We start from the raw sequence: 15,798 nt of genomic DNA, 5'->3' as shown, positions 1-15,798 counted from the left end.
CTTAGCACACTGACAGCACTTAGCACACTGACAGCACTTAGCACACTGACAAGACTTAGCACGCGAGCAGCGCTTAGCACACTGACAGCACTTAGCACACTGACAGCACTTAGCACACTGACAGCGCTTAGTGTATGAGCAGCGCTTAGCACACTGACAGCACTTAGCACACTGACAGCACTTAGCACACTGACAGCGCTTAGCACACTGACAGCACTTAGCACACTGACAGCGCTTAGTGTATGAGCAGCGCTTAGCACACTGACAGCGCTTAGCACACTGACAGCACTTAGCACACTGACAAGACTTAGCACGCGAGCAGCGCTTAGCACACTGACAGCACTTAGCACACTGACAGCACTTAGCACACTGACAGCGCTTAGTGTATGAGCAGCGCTTAGCACACTGACAGCACTTAGCACACTGACAGCACTTAGCACACTGACAGCGCTTAGCACACTGACAGCACTTAGCACACTGACAGCGCTTAGTGTATGAGCAGCGCTTAGCACACTGACAGCGCTTAGCACACTGACAGCGCTTAGCACACTGACAGCACTTAGCACACTGACAGCACTTAGTGCACGGGCAGCACTTAGCACACGAGTAGCTCTTAGCAATTAGCACACAAGCAGCGCTTAGCGGATGAGCAGGGCTTAGCGCACTGACAGGGCTTACATGGGTGTCTTCACACAGGACTTATGTAAAGCAGATATTAATGATCTGCAGAACTTTCCTTTGGTGCGCAGTGACGGGACACATGGCGTGAAAAGGCCTCTGGATGCGACCGCAAGCAGAACCACATGGGCAGGGAGCAGGACTGAGGTTCGGGGGGGGGGGGGGGGCAGATGGTGCTTGTTGGCTTGGGATGAACGACAGGCACCAGGAAAAGACAAAAAGAAAACTGACCTCTCAGCAGGGACCATAAAAAAGAAGCGAAAGAATTAGCGACAGGTGGAAGCAATCACCCTGCCGGCGTGCCCCGGTCACCTGACTCACCCTGCCGGCGTGCCCCGGTCACCTGACTCACCCTGCCGGCGTGCCCCGGTCACCTGACTCCCCCTGCCGGCGTGCCCCGGTCACCTGACTCACCCTGCCGGCGTGCCCCGGTCACCTGACTCACCCTGCCGGCGTGCCCCGGTCACCTGACTCCCCCTGCGAGGCGGTGCCCCCCCGCAATGTTACAGTATGTCCATAGCATATTCACTCCAAAGTAACTCGTACTGACATACACAGATGTAATGTAATCCATGGCTATATATCTAACATAATTACCATTCCACACAGGAAAAGTGATACGCGCCACCGTTGATGTGTAATATATGCCGGTGCAGATATCACTTACGGCTTTTGTTGCCTTTTCACATAAATATGACAGCATTTTTCTTTGAACATGTAACTTCATGATTTTCACGAAAATGAGACGCCTGTGTCCACGACGCGAGTGCCTTTAATGCGCAGCCGGTTTCCATGGCGTCACTCACTCTCGCCCCCCGCGGAGCACCAGCGATTCTCGCCAGCAGTCATCAATATTTAACAGCTGTTCTTATTGTGTAATTCCTTATAGTCTAATGCGGCCTGTGGGTTTGCACGCGAGGATCTGAAGTGAGGCCAAGCCGGGTGACAGACAGCTCACTCGCGTGACAGAGTGGCGCAGGGGGCGGGGCATAGCATAATGGGGTGGGGCTAAGACCTGGAGCCACACCCACACGCCCCCTCTTATGCTTTTCAGCAAAACTGTGTTGCTGATTAGGTGGAAAAGCTGTGCCGCACTGATTGACACATACCAGAGATGTGTGCTGATGTTGACAAACATGGGGACGAGGCGCGTGTCACTCCAGGGCGCTCTGAGCAGACACGAAGCCACAGAACATCAGAGAGAAGCACACTGCAGAAAGGAAGTGGTTTGTAGACATGAAAAGAGGCATCTGACCCATAAAAGTCCGGCACAGACCTGCAGATGCTGTGCTCATAAAATGGGTCGCAGTAATTTCCTCTCATGGGGGGGGGGGGAGGGCTGCATTCCTTGTGTGGATCATGGGATGAGGGCGGATTTATGTACTGACAGTGGTGAGTCGCAGCACTGATGAGGACCAGCGGCATTTAAAACGGCCGCAGCCTGATTGGGTCTCACTCACACCAGATGTTTATGGGGTCTTGGCCCTGGGGCTGCATGGCCCCAGCCTTATTGTGGCTGGGAGGGTCTCCTTTGGCTGCCTGAGCTTGACATTGGCCATCTGACACATGCTGTGGGACCTGCACCTGTGTCGGGGTGCCGCTGTCGGGGCAGTCCCCCCGAATCACACGGCAGAGACACTTCCCGGTATTCACAGGGAGTCATGTGATCTCCCGGCTGGTGGGCTGGCCTCCCTGGCCTCGATCCTGTTACCGCGTGATGTACGGGTGTTCCAGAGCCCCGTTCATGTGATTCTGTCCGGCCAATCACAGGTGACGCTTTTCGCAAATCATACATACCCTCCCAGAGCGTATTGAAATGCTGACTCAGGGCTACTCGCCGTCGCCCCGCGCTGGAGAAGCACTTATGGCGCCTGGCTGGACATAATAGATATTCTGTATGAAAGTTACTCTGTATGTTGAAATAAGGAGCATATAAAACCAGCCTTACATCACTCAAAGACCATTAAAAGTTATTGCCTTGGTCTAGAATAGTTTGTGCCCGTCTCCAAAACAGAAATGTAACCATACAGCACTGCTGCATAACTGTCCATAGTACTGCGAAATACATGTGCCCCGCTGCATAACTGTCCACAGCACAGCGAAACACATTTGAACTGCTGCATAACTATCCACAGCACTGAAAAATACATGTACCCCGCTACATAACTGTCCACAGCACAGTGAAACACATTTGCACTGCTGCATAACTGTCCACAGCACTGCGAAATACATGTGCCCTGCTGCATAACTATCCACAGCACAGTGGAACACATGTGCCCCGCTGCATAACTGTCCACAGCACTGCGAAATACATGTGCCCCGCTGCATAACTGTCCACAGCACTGCGAAGTACATGTGCCCTGCTGCATAACTATCCACAGCACAGTGAAACACATCTGCCCCGCTGCATGACTGTCCACAGCACTGTGAAATACATGTGCCCCGCTGCATGACTGTCCACAGCAGTGCGAAATACATGTGCCCCGCTGCATGACTGTACACAGCACTGCGAAACACATTTGCACTACTGCATGACTGTCCACAGCACTGCTAAACACATTTGCACTGCTGCATGACTGTCCACAGCACAGCGAAACATATGTTCACTGTTGCTTGACTGTCCACAGCACAGCGAAACATATGTTCCCTGCTGCATAACTGTCCACAGCACAGCGAAACATATGTTCACTGTTGCTTAACTGTCCACAGCACAGCGAAACATATGTTCACTGTTGCTTAATTGTCCACAGCACAGCAAAACATATATTCCCTGCTGCACCCACGGTCTGACCCACGGTCTGCAATTCGTATAATAAAAACAACCATGGAATGAACTGATCTTTATCCATCCATCATCCGTGCACCCATTCATCCGTACAGCTGTCAATCCATCCGTCCCTCCATCTATCCATCTGTCCATCCATCCATCCGTCCTTCCGTCTATCTGTCAATCTTCCTGCCAATCATCCATTGCTGGGTTGCTACCTGCATGTAAGACCACTTTCCAGTTGTTTGTTTAATTCAGTAACAAAACCTTTCATTATCCAGTGATACAAAATCTCAAGGTCTAATAATTCAATTAACTTTCCATTATAAACTTTAATATTTCATTTTTCATTAGAAAGTCTTATGCGACATTATTAGCTTGCCCAAAGATTTAGTGTACTTGGAATATTTTTATGAAGGAGAAATAAGAGTTTTTGAGTATAGCTGAACCTTTCCTGAACCCTGGCCTACATTTTGCCTGTGTTGCCATTTGTTTCTGCTGCAAAAATATCAGCATGTAAATTTGCTCTTGGCAAATATGTTGGTCTGTTATTATTCATTTTGGCCACATATAGATTTAATAACCAAATAAACATTAAATCAGCCATAATGTTTGCTGAAATGATTTCAGGAAGCTTCCACTTTCCTCATACATCTCACCTCACTTCTGCCAGGGGTTTGTGGGCCTTGATTTTCTGTTTACATGGCGAGATCATTTGTTCCTTTGATGGGTATATAACTGAACTGATTGCAGTTCAGCAGTGACATGTTCAGGTGAATAACCGTCTTCTGTTTGTTTATCTTGGCTGTTAGCCATCCAGGAGAAAGTGGCCGGGGAGAGCAGCTCTCAGCCAGCTAGGAAGGAGGCCTCGCTGGAGATGCCCACCGCCATGGAGAGCGAGATGTTACTGGAGGTATGGGGAGCACTGGCTGCTGGGTCTGGGGGTAGGGGTGGCTCCATCAGCAGTGTGAGTGTGGAAAGTCTCTCAGCAGTGTGAGTGTGGTACGTCTCTCTGCAGTGTGAGTGTGGTACGTCTCTCTGCAGTGTGAGTGTGGTAAGTCTCTCTGCAGTGTTAATGTGGTAAGTCTCTCTGCCGTGTGAGTGTGGTACGTCTCTCAGCAGTGTGAGTGTGGTACGTCTCTCTGCAGTATGAGTGCGGTACGTCTCTCTGAAGTGTGAGTGTGGTAAGTCTCTCTGCAGTGTGAATGTGGTAAGTCTCTCTGCAGTGTGAGTGTGGTACGTCTCTCAGCAGTATGAGTGTGAAAAGTCTCTCAGCGGTGTGAGTGTGGTACGTATCTCTGCAGTATGAGTGTGGTAAGTCTCTCTGCAGTGTGAATGTGGTAAGTCTCTCTGCAGTGTGAGTGTGGTACGTCTCTCAGCAGTATGAGTGTGAAAAGTCTCTCAGCGGTGTGAGTGTGGTACGCATCTCTGCAGTGTGAGTGTGGTAAGTCTCTCTGTAGTGTGACTGTGGTAAGTCTCTCTGCAGTGTTAATGTGGTAAGTCTCTCAGCAGTGGTGGTGGAGCTGTCAATGAGGTGCAGGATATGTGGTGTAAAGGATCCCAAAATCATTGTCACAGTGCAGAGACATTCCAAAGAAATTAAACGTTAAATGGTTAGTCCACTGCTAGGAGAAGCAGAAGGTCTGAAAATGACGTGAAGGAGCATGAATTTATACTGACAGCCTCTCATTAATAATACATTAGATTTGGTGATAAATTAAATCCTCAAGACCAGGAGTGTCAAACTCCAGTCCTGGGGGGCCAGAGCCCTGCACAGTTTTTGGTTTCCCCTCATTTAACACACCTGTTTTGTTTTTTTTAACACACCTCCTTGTACTAATTACCACACAGCTTTTGACCTGAATCATTTGTGGTGGAACAGAGAAAGAACTAATCTACAGAGGGCTCCAGCCCCCCTGGACTGGAGTTTGACATCCCTGCTCAAGACCAACAAAGCTCAAATTATTTAAATGATTTAATCCATCACACAGCAGCAGATAGATTCCAGGGTTTGATTAGTGACCAGAGTGAGCCTGGCATTTTGAGAGAATGAGGGTGAGAGAATGTGTGAGAGCGTGTGAGAGTGTGTGAGAGCGCATAAGAGTGTGTATGAGTGAGTGAGTGTTTTTGAGCATGTGAGAGCGCGTGAGAGCATGAAAGAGCATGTGAGAGTGTGTATGAATACGAGCGTGTGAAAGAGCGTGAGAGAGTGTGTGAGAGTGTGAGGGAGTACTGTATGTGAGCGTATGTATGAGTGAGCAAGGTGTGTGAAAGCATGTGAGAGCACATGAGAGTGTGTGAGAGCATGAGAGAGTGTGTGAGAGCGTGAGGGAGTGTGTGAGAGCGTGAGAGAGTGTGTGAGAGCGTGAGAGAGTGTGTGAGAGCGTGAGGGAGTGTGTGAGAGCGTGAGAGAGTGTGTGAGAGCGTGAGAGAGTGTGTGAGAGCGTGAGGGAGTGTGTGAGAGCGTGAGGGAGTGTGTGAGAGCGTGAGAGAGTGTGTGAGAGCGTGAGAGAATGTGTGAGAGCGTGAGAGAGTGTGTGAGAGCGTGAGGGAGTGTGTGAGAGCGTGAGAGAGTGTGTGAGAGCGTGAGAGAGTGTGTGAGAGCGTGAGAGAGTGTGTGAGAGCGTGAGGGAGTGTGTGAGAGCGTGAGAGAATGCATGGCCCCTGAGTTGCTCTTGCTGTATAAACAATAAACAAAAGAGGTCACAGTGACAGTAGAAGGTCGCAGGCCTCAACGCAGCCGCTGCAGCTACTGCAGGCATGTCGTTACTCGGGCCCTGTGCCCATTCATCAGGCTCCCCAGGTCCCAGCAGGTGCAGGGATGCCAGCTTTATGTTATTTGGGTGAAGGCCAAGACACGCGAAGCGTGTGAAAGATGCCGCGAGCGCAGCGGCTTGCCTTTGATGTCTGTGTGATCCTGCCAGGACGCTGAGAAAACAGCGAGGAGGCAGGAAATGCTCAGCAAACCCACATCCTATATTTTACAACCCTTTTTAAAAATTCTAATAATACAGTCAATCTTTTGTCACTTCCCTAACTATGCAAATTAATATTACAAATATAGTTTCAGAAATATGTCTATACTTGTGTGCTTTTATTTAGAATATTTAGCATGCAATTCTGTGCTATATTCTAAAAACATTTTTATATTCCTCACATTGTTTGTATGAAAGTTGAAACAGTATTCTGCAGCTCTTTCTATACACAACACAAATTTAATGATCTGTAGCTGGTTTCGTGTTCCCTGTCAAATAGGACTGTAAAAAAATGGAAAAAATAACAATCCTGCAATGCAAAGCACGATTCGGGGGCATTTCTGTAGGAGGGGGGGGGGGGGGAGCTCAGATACCCTGGGGGCTCAGAGACACTGATTAAGGGCCCTTTCATAAGAACTTATAATAAATAAAAACAGAATGCTACTGCAGCTTCATGCCGTCTATTCAAACAAAACCAATCAGGTTGCAGAAATCCACCCAATCAGGCTGCAGAAAACCACCCAATCAGGCTGCAGAAAACCATCGAATCAGGCTGCAGAAAACCACCCAATCAGGTTGCAGAAAACCACCCAATCAGGTTGCAGAAAGCCACCTTCCGTCAGCTACCTCAAATATTTTGAATTGGCCCCCCTTCCAGCCAGAGAGTGTGTAAGAGCAGGAATAGGCCTAAGACCCGTTAAGTCGTCATGGCCCCAAGGTCTGATGCGTGAAAACGCCCTGTCTCTGAGCGCTCGGCCCTGCCGTCCGGGGGATTCTTTGGCTACCTGATTGGACCTGTGAAACAGCCCCCTCGCCAGACAGGAAACCCCTCTCTTCTGCCTCTCCTGCGTTCCTGTCTTCATGCAGGTCTGCGATTCTCGCAGAGAGAATCTGCCCAGTACTCGCTAGCAGGCAGTACCTTCCGCATAGTCGCTTATGTTTCTGTAAAGTATTCTGTTCATAATTACCATAACTGTGCGATGTGGCCGCATCTTACGAGCCGTTTCACTGATCGCGGTTCTCTTCTCTACCGTCCTGTACTGTGCATGCACAATGTTTTCTGTAACTTTTCCCTAAACAGTTCTATAGTTTTTACATAGAATTTACATTCTATGGGTACAATTCTGTAATCTAGCCATGATTTAGAGTATTGTTGTTGGGAATCGGCGCAAATACTGTAAATAGGCACTTTGATATCGAATTTACTGATCATAGGTTATTGTTGACACACCACAGCACACAGTGCACAACAATGAAATGTGTCCTCTGCATTTAACCCCTATGTGACATCATGACACAGCAGGGGGCAGCTAATTCAGCACCCAGGGAGCAGTGCTTGGGGGCGGCACCTTGCTCAGGGTACCTCAGTGGTGTCTTGCTGGTCGGGGATTCGAACCTGCAGTCTTTCAATTACAAGTGTGCGTCCCTAACCATTAAGCCAGCACTGCCCACGAGGGTCCTGAACGTACGCGTGGTCGGCTGTGGGAGCCACTCTGCTGTTTGTGTCGGCGTGTAACATGGAGCCCCACCTTTGCGGCTGTCTCTTACAGTCCTTGCCTGGATTTGCGCTGGTGGTGAGCACCGACGGCATCATCTTCTACGCCTCACCCACCATAGCGAAGTGCCTGGGCTTCCATCAGGTACGTCTCGGTCACACGACCTCAGGCTCAGCGGGGCGAGGTAGCCGCCCCCGTTTGTCATCCTATCCGTATTAAAGTGCTATACTGTTTAAGCTTTATTCCCAGTAATGGTCTGGCTAGTGATAAACATTAATCGCATGATATTCATAATATCATAAATATTACAAGTTTCATTCTGCATATAAAAAATGTACATTGAGTCCAATAAGGGTGATGTTTTATTTTCAAACATATGATCGCAAATAATTCCGCGAATTACTGTAAAATCTGACATGTTCATTACTGTAGCGTGAGAATGATCATTAAAACAACCCCCGCCGATGTGCTGAGTGTCGGATTCGGCCCCCACCGAGCACGACAGCCCCGGTCTGGTCGACACAGTCCGGGTTTACAGCTGAGCTTTCATTGTGTCGCTTGCTCCCATACTGATGTCATTAATCAGTACAAAACAATATGTATGAACCACAGAGGTATTTTGTTGTTCTTCATGCCTTTGAAGTGTCTCACAGCTTCTCCACGTTTTCCTTCCCAATGGTCCCCTAAGGCTGTAGAGAGCATTTCCTCTCTGGGGCGAATTGCTGTTCAGTCCGCATGTTTTCTGTTTCTGACTACGCTCTCTGTGGCCACGTGAGCTGAGAGCTGCGTCTGTAATCTCAGGACTGCTTGTGTTATGCTAAGTACCGTCCACCTTTCTGTCACATGATCTTTGCAGTCACATGGTCTTTCGGTCACATGGTCTCTGTGAACAGCCATTGGGGATAACCTGAATGCAAAGGCACATCTTAGACAAACTCAGGTGACGGTGTCATTGTCCTTGAAGTCAGGGGCACCATTAAGGGGGAGGAAGTTAGGAGCTTTCCGGGGACCCTGAGTGACATAATGGAGCGTAATTGCATTGGCTGGGTAGGAGGCCCAATAGGAAACACTTTCTAGGGCTCAAAATGATGGAATCACTGAAGGTTAAATCCATAATGCGCTTTGCTGCACGTTTAAAATATCTGATTAATTAATTGTTTTTCAGAATTAATCGTGTAATTTTCTGATGGTTGATTCATATCTTTCAGAGCAAAGTGGATAAGAAATTAAAAAAAAAAAAGATATTTAATGCAACAAAGATCAGATGGCCCTTTCTTTGATGTTAATATGTCCAGCGAGATCCTTGAGGGCGACACACTGTCATTTTCCCAGCCGATGGCAGCTTGAGTTATCTTACTAGGGATATGGCTGTGGGACCCAAAGTCTCTCAGGTGGGAAACTGGAGAAACTGGACATTTCCCAGAGCAGCCAATCAGAAGTGTGGAGCTGGAAAGGGGGGGGGGGGGAGGTTACAAATACAGGGAAAAGAGCTGGCCAGTCAGATGCTGCCAGATGCTGACGCCTCGTTTCTTGGTTAGACTGACGTCATGCACCAGAGTGTCTTCGATTACATCCACCTGGAGGACCGGAGGGAGCTGAGGCGACAGCTGCACTGGGCCATGAAGCCTTCACTGCAGGGCGGCCCGGAGACACAGCCGGCAGCGGGGGCAGGTGAGCGCCTATATTTTTATGTGTGTGTGTGTATATTTATGTGTGTGTCTATTTCTGTGTGTGTATATATATATTTCTATGTTTGTGTGTGTGTGTGTGTGTATATATATATTTATATGTTTATGTGTGTGTGTGTGTATATATATTTCTATGTCTGTGTATGTCTGTATTTAATTGTTTGTGTGTGTGTGTATATATATATTTCTATGTTTGTCTGTGTTTGTATTTAATTGTGTGTGTGTGTATATATATTTATATATTTGTGTGTGTGTGTTTAATTGTGTGTGTGCGTATATATATATTTATATATTTGTGTGTGTATATATATTTATATATTTGTGTGTGTGTGTGTTTAATTGTGTGTGTGTATATATATATTTATATATTTGTGTGTGTGTGTATATATTTATATATTTGTGTGTGTGTGTGTTTAATTGTGTGTGTGTATATATATTTATATATTTGTGTGTGTGTGTGTGTTTAATTGTGTGTTTGTGTATATGTATATTTATATATGTGTGTGTGTGTGTATATATATATTTATATATTTGTGTGTGTGTGTGTGTATATATATTTATATATTCGTGTGTGTGTGTTTAATTATGTGTGTGTGTATATATATATTTATATATTTGTGTGTGTGTATATATATTTATATATTTGTGTGTGTGTGTGTGTTTAATTGTGTGTGTGTATATATATATATATATATTTATATATTTGTGTGTGTGTGTGTGTTTAATTGTGTGTTTGTGTATATATAATTATATATGTGTGTGTGTGTGTGTGTGTGTATGTGTGCGTACACAGGTGAAGACTTCGTACTCGGCTCCCTCTTCGGCTCCCAGGATTCCGACGTCATCCCCCCCGAGTTCCAGGCTTTCCTGCAGCGCTGTTTTGCCATGCGGATGCGGTGCCTGCTGGACAGCACATCTGGCTTCCTGGTGAGTAGGGGGCGGGGCACAGGGAGGCTCCTCCCATCTGACCACCCAACAGTGACAGCGAATCAGTGACGGCTTTGGCTCAAAGTGCTTTGTATCTATTAGATCACAAATTGTTAAGTAAGCTGCTTAAATTCTTCAGAATGTTCTTAATTAAGTAAAACAAGATATTTCAGCTGCTCCTGCTTTTGTTGAAGCCCATAATGACACTGATGGAAAGTGCAAACTGATTCATGTTGTTTCATAAACAAGCCACATGAGGGCGTCCCTGCTGTGAGGCAGCTTTTAAAAACCCCTAAGGTCATGGAATCTTGTGAGGAACCTTCAAAGCGACATCATTAAAGCCTGCTGGTGCACATAAGCAGAGACTCTCCTATCTGTGCCCAGGACAGCCTTCCTATACAAAGAACTGGAGCAATATAGATGATAAATGAATGAATGAACTGAAATTAAATGAAAAGGGGGCGGTGCAATGGTTAGCATTGTCTCACACCTCTGGGACCCGGGTTCGAGTCCCCACCATGGCTCCATGTGTGAGGAGTTTGCATGTTCTCCCCATGTCATCGTGGGGTTTCTTCTGGGTATTCTGGGTTCCCCTACAGTCCAAAAACATGTTGAAGCTGATTGGAATTACCACACTGCCTGTAGGTCTGCATGTGTGTGTGTGACCGGTGTGTGAGTGAATGGTGTGTGAGTGACTGGTGTGTGAGTGAATGGTGTGTGAGTATACGGTGTGTGCGTGAATGGTGTGTGTGTGACCGGTGTGTGAGTGAATGGTGTGTGAGTGAATTGAGTGTGTGTGACCGGTGTGTGAGTGTATGGTGTGTGAGTGAATTGAGTGTGTGTGACCGGTGTGTGATTGGCCGGTGTGTGTGAGTGTGTGTGACCGGTGTGTGAGTGGATTGAGTGCGTGTGACCGGTGTGTGATTGGCCGGTTTGTGATTGGCCGTTGTGTGATTGGCCGGTTTGTGATTGGCCGGTGTGTGATTGGCCGGTGTGTGATTGGCCGGTTTGTGATTGGCCGGTGTGTGATTGGCCGGTGTGTGATTGCCCGGTGTGTGCTGCTTCCAGGCGACGCAGTTCCAGGGCCGCCTGAAGCCCCTCCAGGGGCAAAAGCGGAAGACGGCCTTGGGCTCCCCCCTGCCCCCCCAGCTGGCTCTCTTCTGCATGGTCACGCCCTTGCAGTTGCCTCCCATTGCTGGGGTCAAGTCCCGGGGGACCGTGGTGAGGAGCAAACTCAGGAGTTCAGCTCTGTCTGTTCTGGAACACAGGTGAGCGCCCCCTGTGGACAGTGACTGGTACTGCATATACACTATACATGGGTTACTGTGGGTGATGTCCATGGTCTGAATGACTTGGTGTATGATAACTCTTGGTATGTCTCCTACAGTGAGAAAAGGCTTCTAGGTACTGGGGATAAGGTGTTCAGTGAGGATACACAGCTTGTAAACCACACCCCCTGGACACCTCCATCAAGGAACGAGGGCCTTTATGTCAGTGGGGAGCCCTTGAAATTTTGCAGACCTGCTGTGGATGTACAGAAAGCTCTTAGACATGAGAGCATGTGGAGAGCACACACATCTTCAGGGGCACTCATGCTGGGCCAGAACTGCAACCACCTTGCAAACAGGCCCGGCAAAGTCGGCCATTACGGAAAGGGCTGGTCCTACCAGGATGATGCCCAGCTGGCCACAGTCTACAATAATATACAGACCACAGAGCAGGAGAGCTTCTGCCCAGGTGGCATTAAGGAGGAGAGCGGCCTGAGCCTGCAAGGCGAGGGTCACAGCAGCCGAATACTCCAGGACATGCCCATCAAGGTGGAGCCGGACTCGGACTCGGACAACGGCTGTGATATCTATGGGATGCCCCCCGGTCGGACATGGATAAACAAGGGGCTCTCGGAGCAGAACTGTGAGATAGGTTATGGGCTGGACCTTCCGGTCAAGAGAGAGTATAGCTGCTGTGTGTACACTCCCTGCCAGACGGCTAGAGACAGTTCCGGTGCTCCGTGTGACGGATTATACCAAGTATCAAAGGGGGGGCACGGGCCAGAGAAGTATCCTCCAGCAAAGGTGCCCCAGTTCAGTGTGCAGTGCTTTTCATACCCAGACGGCCAGGCCAGGAATGGCATGGAGAGTCACCTGTACGGCAATCTGTCAGTGGAAGACAGAGACTACGTAGAGCATGAATACAAGTCTACGTGCAGGAGTCACGGTGTGCTCCACGCCATCAAGTGCGAGCCTGCCGACTCCCCGCCTTGGCATGACAGCCATCAGCATTTTGGCCAAGTGTTCCCACTGCGAAATGGTGTCCCAGATATGTTTATGAATGCAGTGGCCAACAAGTCAAACCCATATGTGTACATGCAATAGGTATAGCTCACTTTTCCATTTAAACTTTACAGAAATAGCATATAGTGTGCTATTTACACTCCGTGATGAACTAGTATCCTGGGTGTCCCGTCCTTCACGTCCTGGAATTCCTGGAATAATACCCAGACTCACTGTGACTCTACACACAAATGAGAGCACCCCCCTTTGCCCTTACAAGTGCCCTTTTTCGATAACCGATGATCAGGCAAAATTTACAGAGGGGGCCCCCCACCTTTGATCGCAAAAATGTACCTAGGGGGAGTTTCAGCACCCGCCCCTGTCTGTGTACATCACTGCTTAACACTGTTTTAGATCAATTCCCTGTTATTTTGTTGTGTTAGTCAGTAAGTTGCACACAGGGTAAAAATGAGCACAATGCAGTGCAAGGAGACAGAGAGAGACAGACAGAGAGTGGGAGGGAGAAAGAGAGAGACAGAGAGTGGGAGGGAGAAAGAGAGAGACAGACAAAGAGTGGGAGGGAGAAAGAGAGACACAGAGAGTGGGACGGAGACGGAGAGAGAGACAGACAGAGAGTGGGAGGGAGACAGCGAGAGAGACAGAGAGTGGGAGGGAGAAAGAGAGAGACAGACAAAGAGTGGGAGGGAGAAAGAGAGACACAGAGAGTGGGACGGAGACGGAGAGAGAGAGAGACAGAGTGGGACGGAGACAGAGAGACAGACAGAGAGTGGGACGGAGACAGAGAGAGACAGAGAGTGGGAGGGAGAAAGAGAGACAGACAGAGAGTGGGAGGGAGACAGAGAGAGAGAGAAAGAGTGGGAGACAGAGAGAGACAGACAGAGAGTGGGAGGGAGACAGAGAGAGAGAGAAAGAGTGGGAGACAGAGAGAGACAGAGAGAGAGTGGGAGGGAGACAGAGAGAGAGACAGACAGAGAGTGGGAGACATAGAGAGACAGACAGAGAGTGGGAGGGAGACAGAGAGAGAGAGAAAGAGTGGGAGACAGAGAGAGAGAGAGAGAGAGAGAGAGAGAGAGAGAGGCTTGTGGTGGTCAGATAAGGACCATATTCTTCAAGCCAAATGAAATGTGGTTTATTAAAAGACATTATCCCCTGATATTTACCTTTTTAAATTTCAAAGAAAAATAAAAAACATATTTTACATAAATGTTAAAAATAATACCTCCTTTTGATATACGTCCTTCAGGATTCACCAAGTAATGAGGACGAGCTTATTCCCATTACTGATACTGGTTTTGGAAGATGGAGACCAGTACCCGCTCAGAGGGAAACGAAAGATGTCCATATGAAGGAATCGACGGACAGCGCCCTGTATGACTGTGTGACACGGGGAGTCAGCGCAGCAGAGTCGGGCGTCACTGCATAGCCGTCACTGGCCACTGGATGTGCCTTAATACTTTGGAAACAGATTGTGAAAAATGTACTGGAATAAAATAAATATGTTAGTGCTTAATTTGACTGTCTGTGTGAGGAATAGTATGACAGAGGGGGTGTGAAATGCTCTATACCGTATGGATCTGATTCAGTGTTGCCAGATCATTACTGGTGTGAATTTTTAAGCCATGCTTGAGAGTTAGCATCTGAAATTGAAGTCGATCTTTTGTGTATTACAGCCAGATGTCTTTGCACTTTCAACTTTTGTCATTGCCTTTATTTAAAGGTTGACTAATGTCCATTTGGTATTCTTTGTAGGCAGTAAAGTCATGTAGAAAGTATAATATATATCTACATTGTCATATTTATTGTCACCAAGAGCAGAACTGCAAGTGTAAATGGACGGCTTTAAGGAAATGTGCTTTGGTTTATTTTCTATAGTACATAAGAAAGCATCAGCAGGAAAAGCTCACTGGCTCTTGGCTGATTTTGTAGCTGCAAAGCAGCTAATGTCTATTGCAGCATTTTCTCTACATTTTTGTGTGTATTTTCGTAAATTTGGGGTATTAATAAAAATACAAACTTTCCTTAAATATGTCATTTTTCCTTTACGTCTGTGTGTTTACATGTGCAGGATGGGGCCAAATCATGGCCCCTGCTCACCAGCTTGTGCTCCTTAGGGTCCTGGTGGTCAGCCTGTGCTCTGCAGGGCCCTGGTGGTCAGCCTGTGCTCCGTTGGGTCCTGGTGGTCAGCCAGTGCTCCTTAGGGTCCTGGTGGTCAGCCAATGCCCTGCAGGGCCCTGGTGGTCAGCCTGTGCTCCGCATAGCCTTGGTGGTCAGCCTGTGCTCCGTTGGGTCCTGGTGGTCAGCCACTGCTCCTTAGGGTCCTGGTGGTCAGCCAATGCCCTGCAGGGCCCTGGTGGTCAGCCTGTGCTCCGCATAGCCTTGGTGGTCAGCCTGTGCTCCGTTGGGTCCTGGTGGTCAGCCAGTGCTCCGCAGCGTCTTGGTGGTCAGCCTGTGCTCCTTAGGGCCCTGGAGATCAGCCTGTGCTCTTTAGGGCCCTGGTGGTCAGCCTGTGCTCCTTAGGGTCCTGGTGGTCAGCCTGTGCTCCATAGGGTCCTGGTGGTCAGCCAGTGCTCCCTAGGTCCATGGTGGTCAGCCAGTGCTCTGCAGGGCCCTGGTGGTCAGCCTGTGCTCCCTAGGTCCATGGTGGTCAGCCTGTACTCCTTAGGGTCCTGGTGGTCAGCCTGTGCTCTGCAGGGCCCTGGTGGTCAGCCTGTGCTCCGTAGGGTCCTGGTGGTCAGCCAGTGCTCTGCAGGGCCCTGGTGGTCAGCCTGCGCAGCGTCTAAAATCTAATTTTATCCTGTTGCTATTCTTCTTTAATCACATTTGCATTTATATGGATTTAAAAATAATAATATCTGAAAAAACTATTATACATGAAGCCTAGATAGGTTTAGGAGGGCGTTTCAAACTGGTAGCCCTTGGTATGGCTCAGTGCCCGTGAAGTAGCTCTCAGTTTCAGAAAGGTTGGTGACCCCCGTT

At 48.3% G+C, this 15,798-nt stretch overlaps 1 protein-coding gene across 1 annotated transcript in view; it reads left to right on the top strand.

Annotated features, from left to right (window-relative positions):
- Positions 1-14,846, top strand: part of LOC125728180 (uncharacterized) — a 56,375-nt gene extending 41,529 nt beyond the window's left edge. The window contains exons 4-10 of the mRNA XM_049005243.1: positions 4,258-4,358; positions 7,971-8,060; positions 9,455-9,587; positions 10,398-10,531; positions 11,600-11,799; positions 11,919-12,903; positions 14,066-14,846. Coding sequence (XP_048861200.1) covers positions 4,258-4,358; positions 7,971-8,060; positions 9,455-9,587; positions 10,398-10,531; positions 11,600-11,799; positions 11,919-12,903 — 1,643 coding nt within the window. The 3' untranslated portion in view covers positions 14,066-14,846. The remainder of the gene's footprint in view (positions 1-4,257; positions 4,359-7,970; positions 8,061-9,454; positions 9,588-10,397; positions 10,532-11,599; positions 11,800-11,918; positions 12,904-14,065) is intronic.
- The last annotated feature ends 952 nt before the right edge of the window (positions 14,847-15,798 follow it).

This window comes from Brienomyrus brachyistius, unplaced genomic scaffold (assembly GCF_023856365.1).
Source record: "Brienomyrus brachyistius isolate T26 unplaced genomic scaffold, BBRACH_0.4 scaffold184, whole genome shotgun sequence".
NCBI classification, from domain to species: Eukaryota; Metazoa; Chordata; class Actinopteri; order Osteoglossiformes; family Mormyridae; genus Brienomyrus; species Brienomyrus brachyistius.
This window is presented reverse-complemented; position numbering and strand designations above follow the sequence as displayed.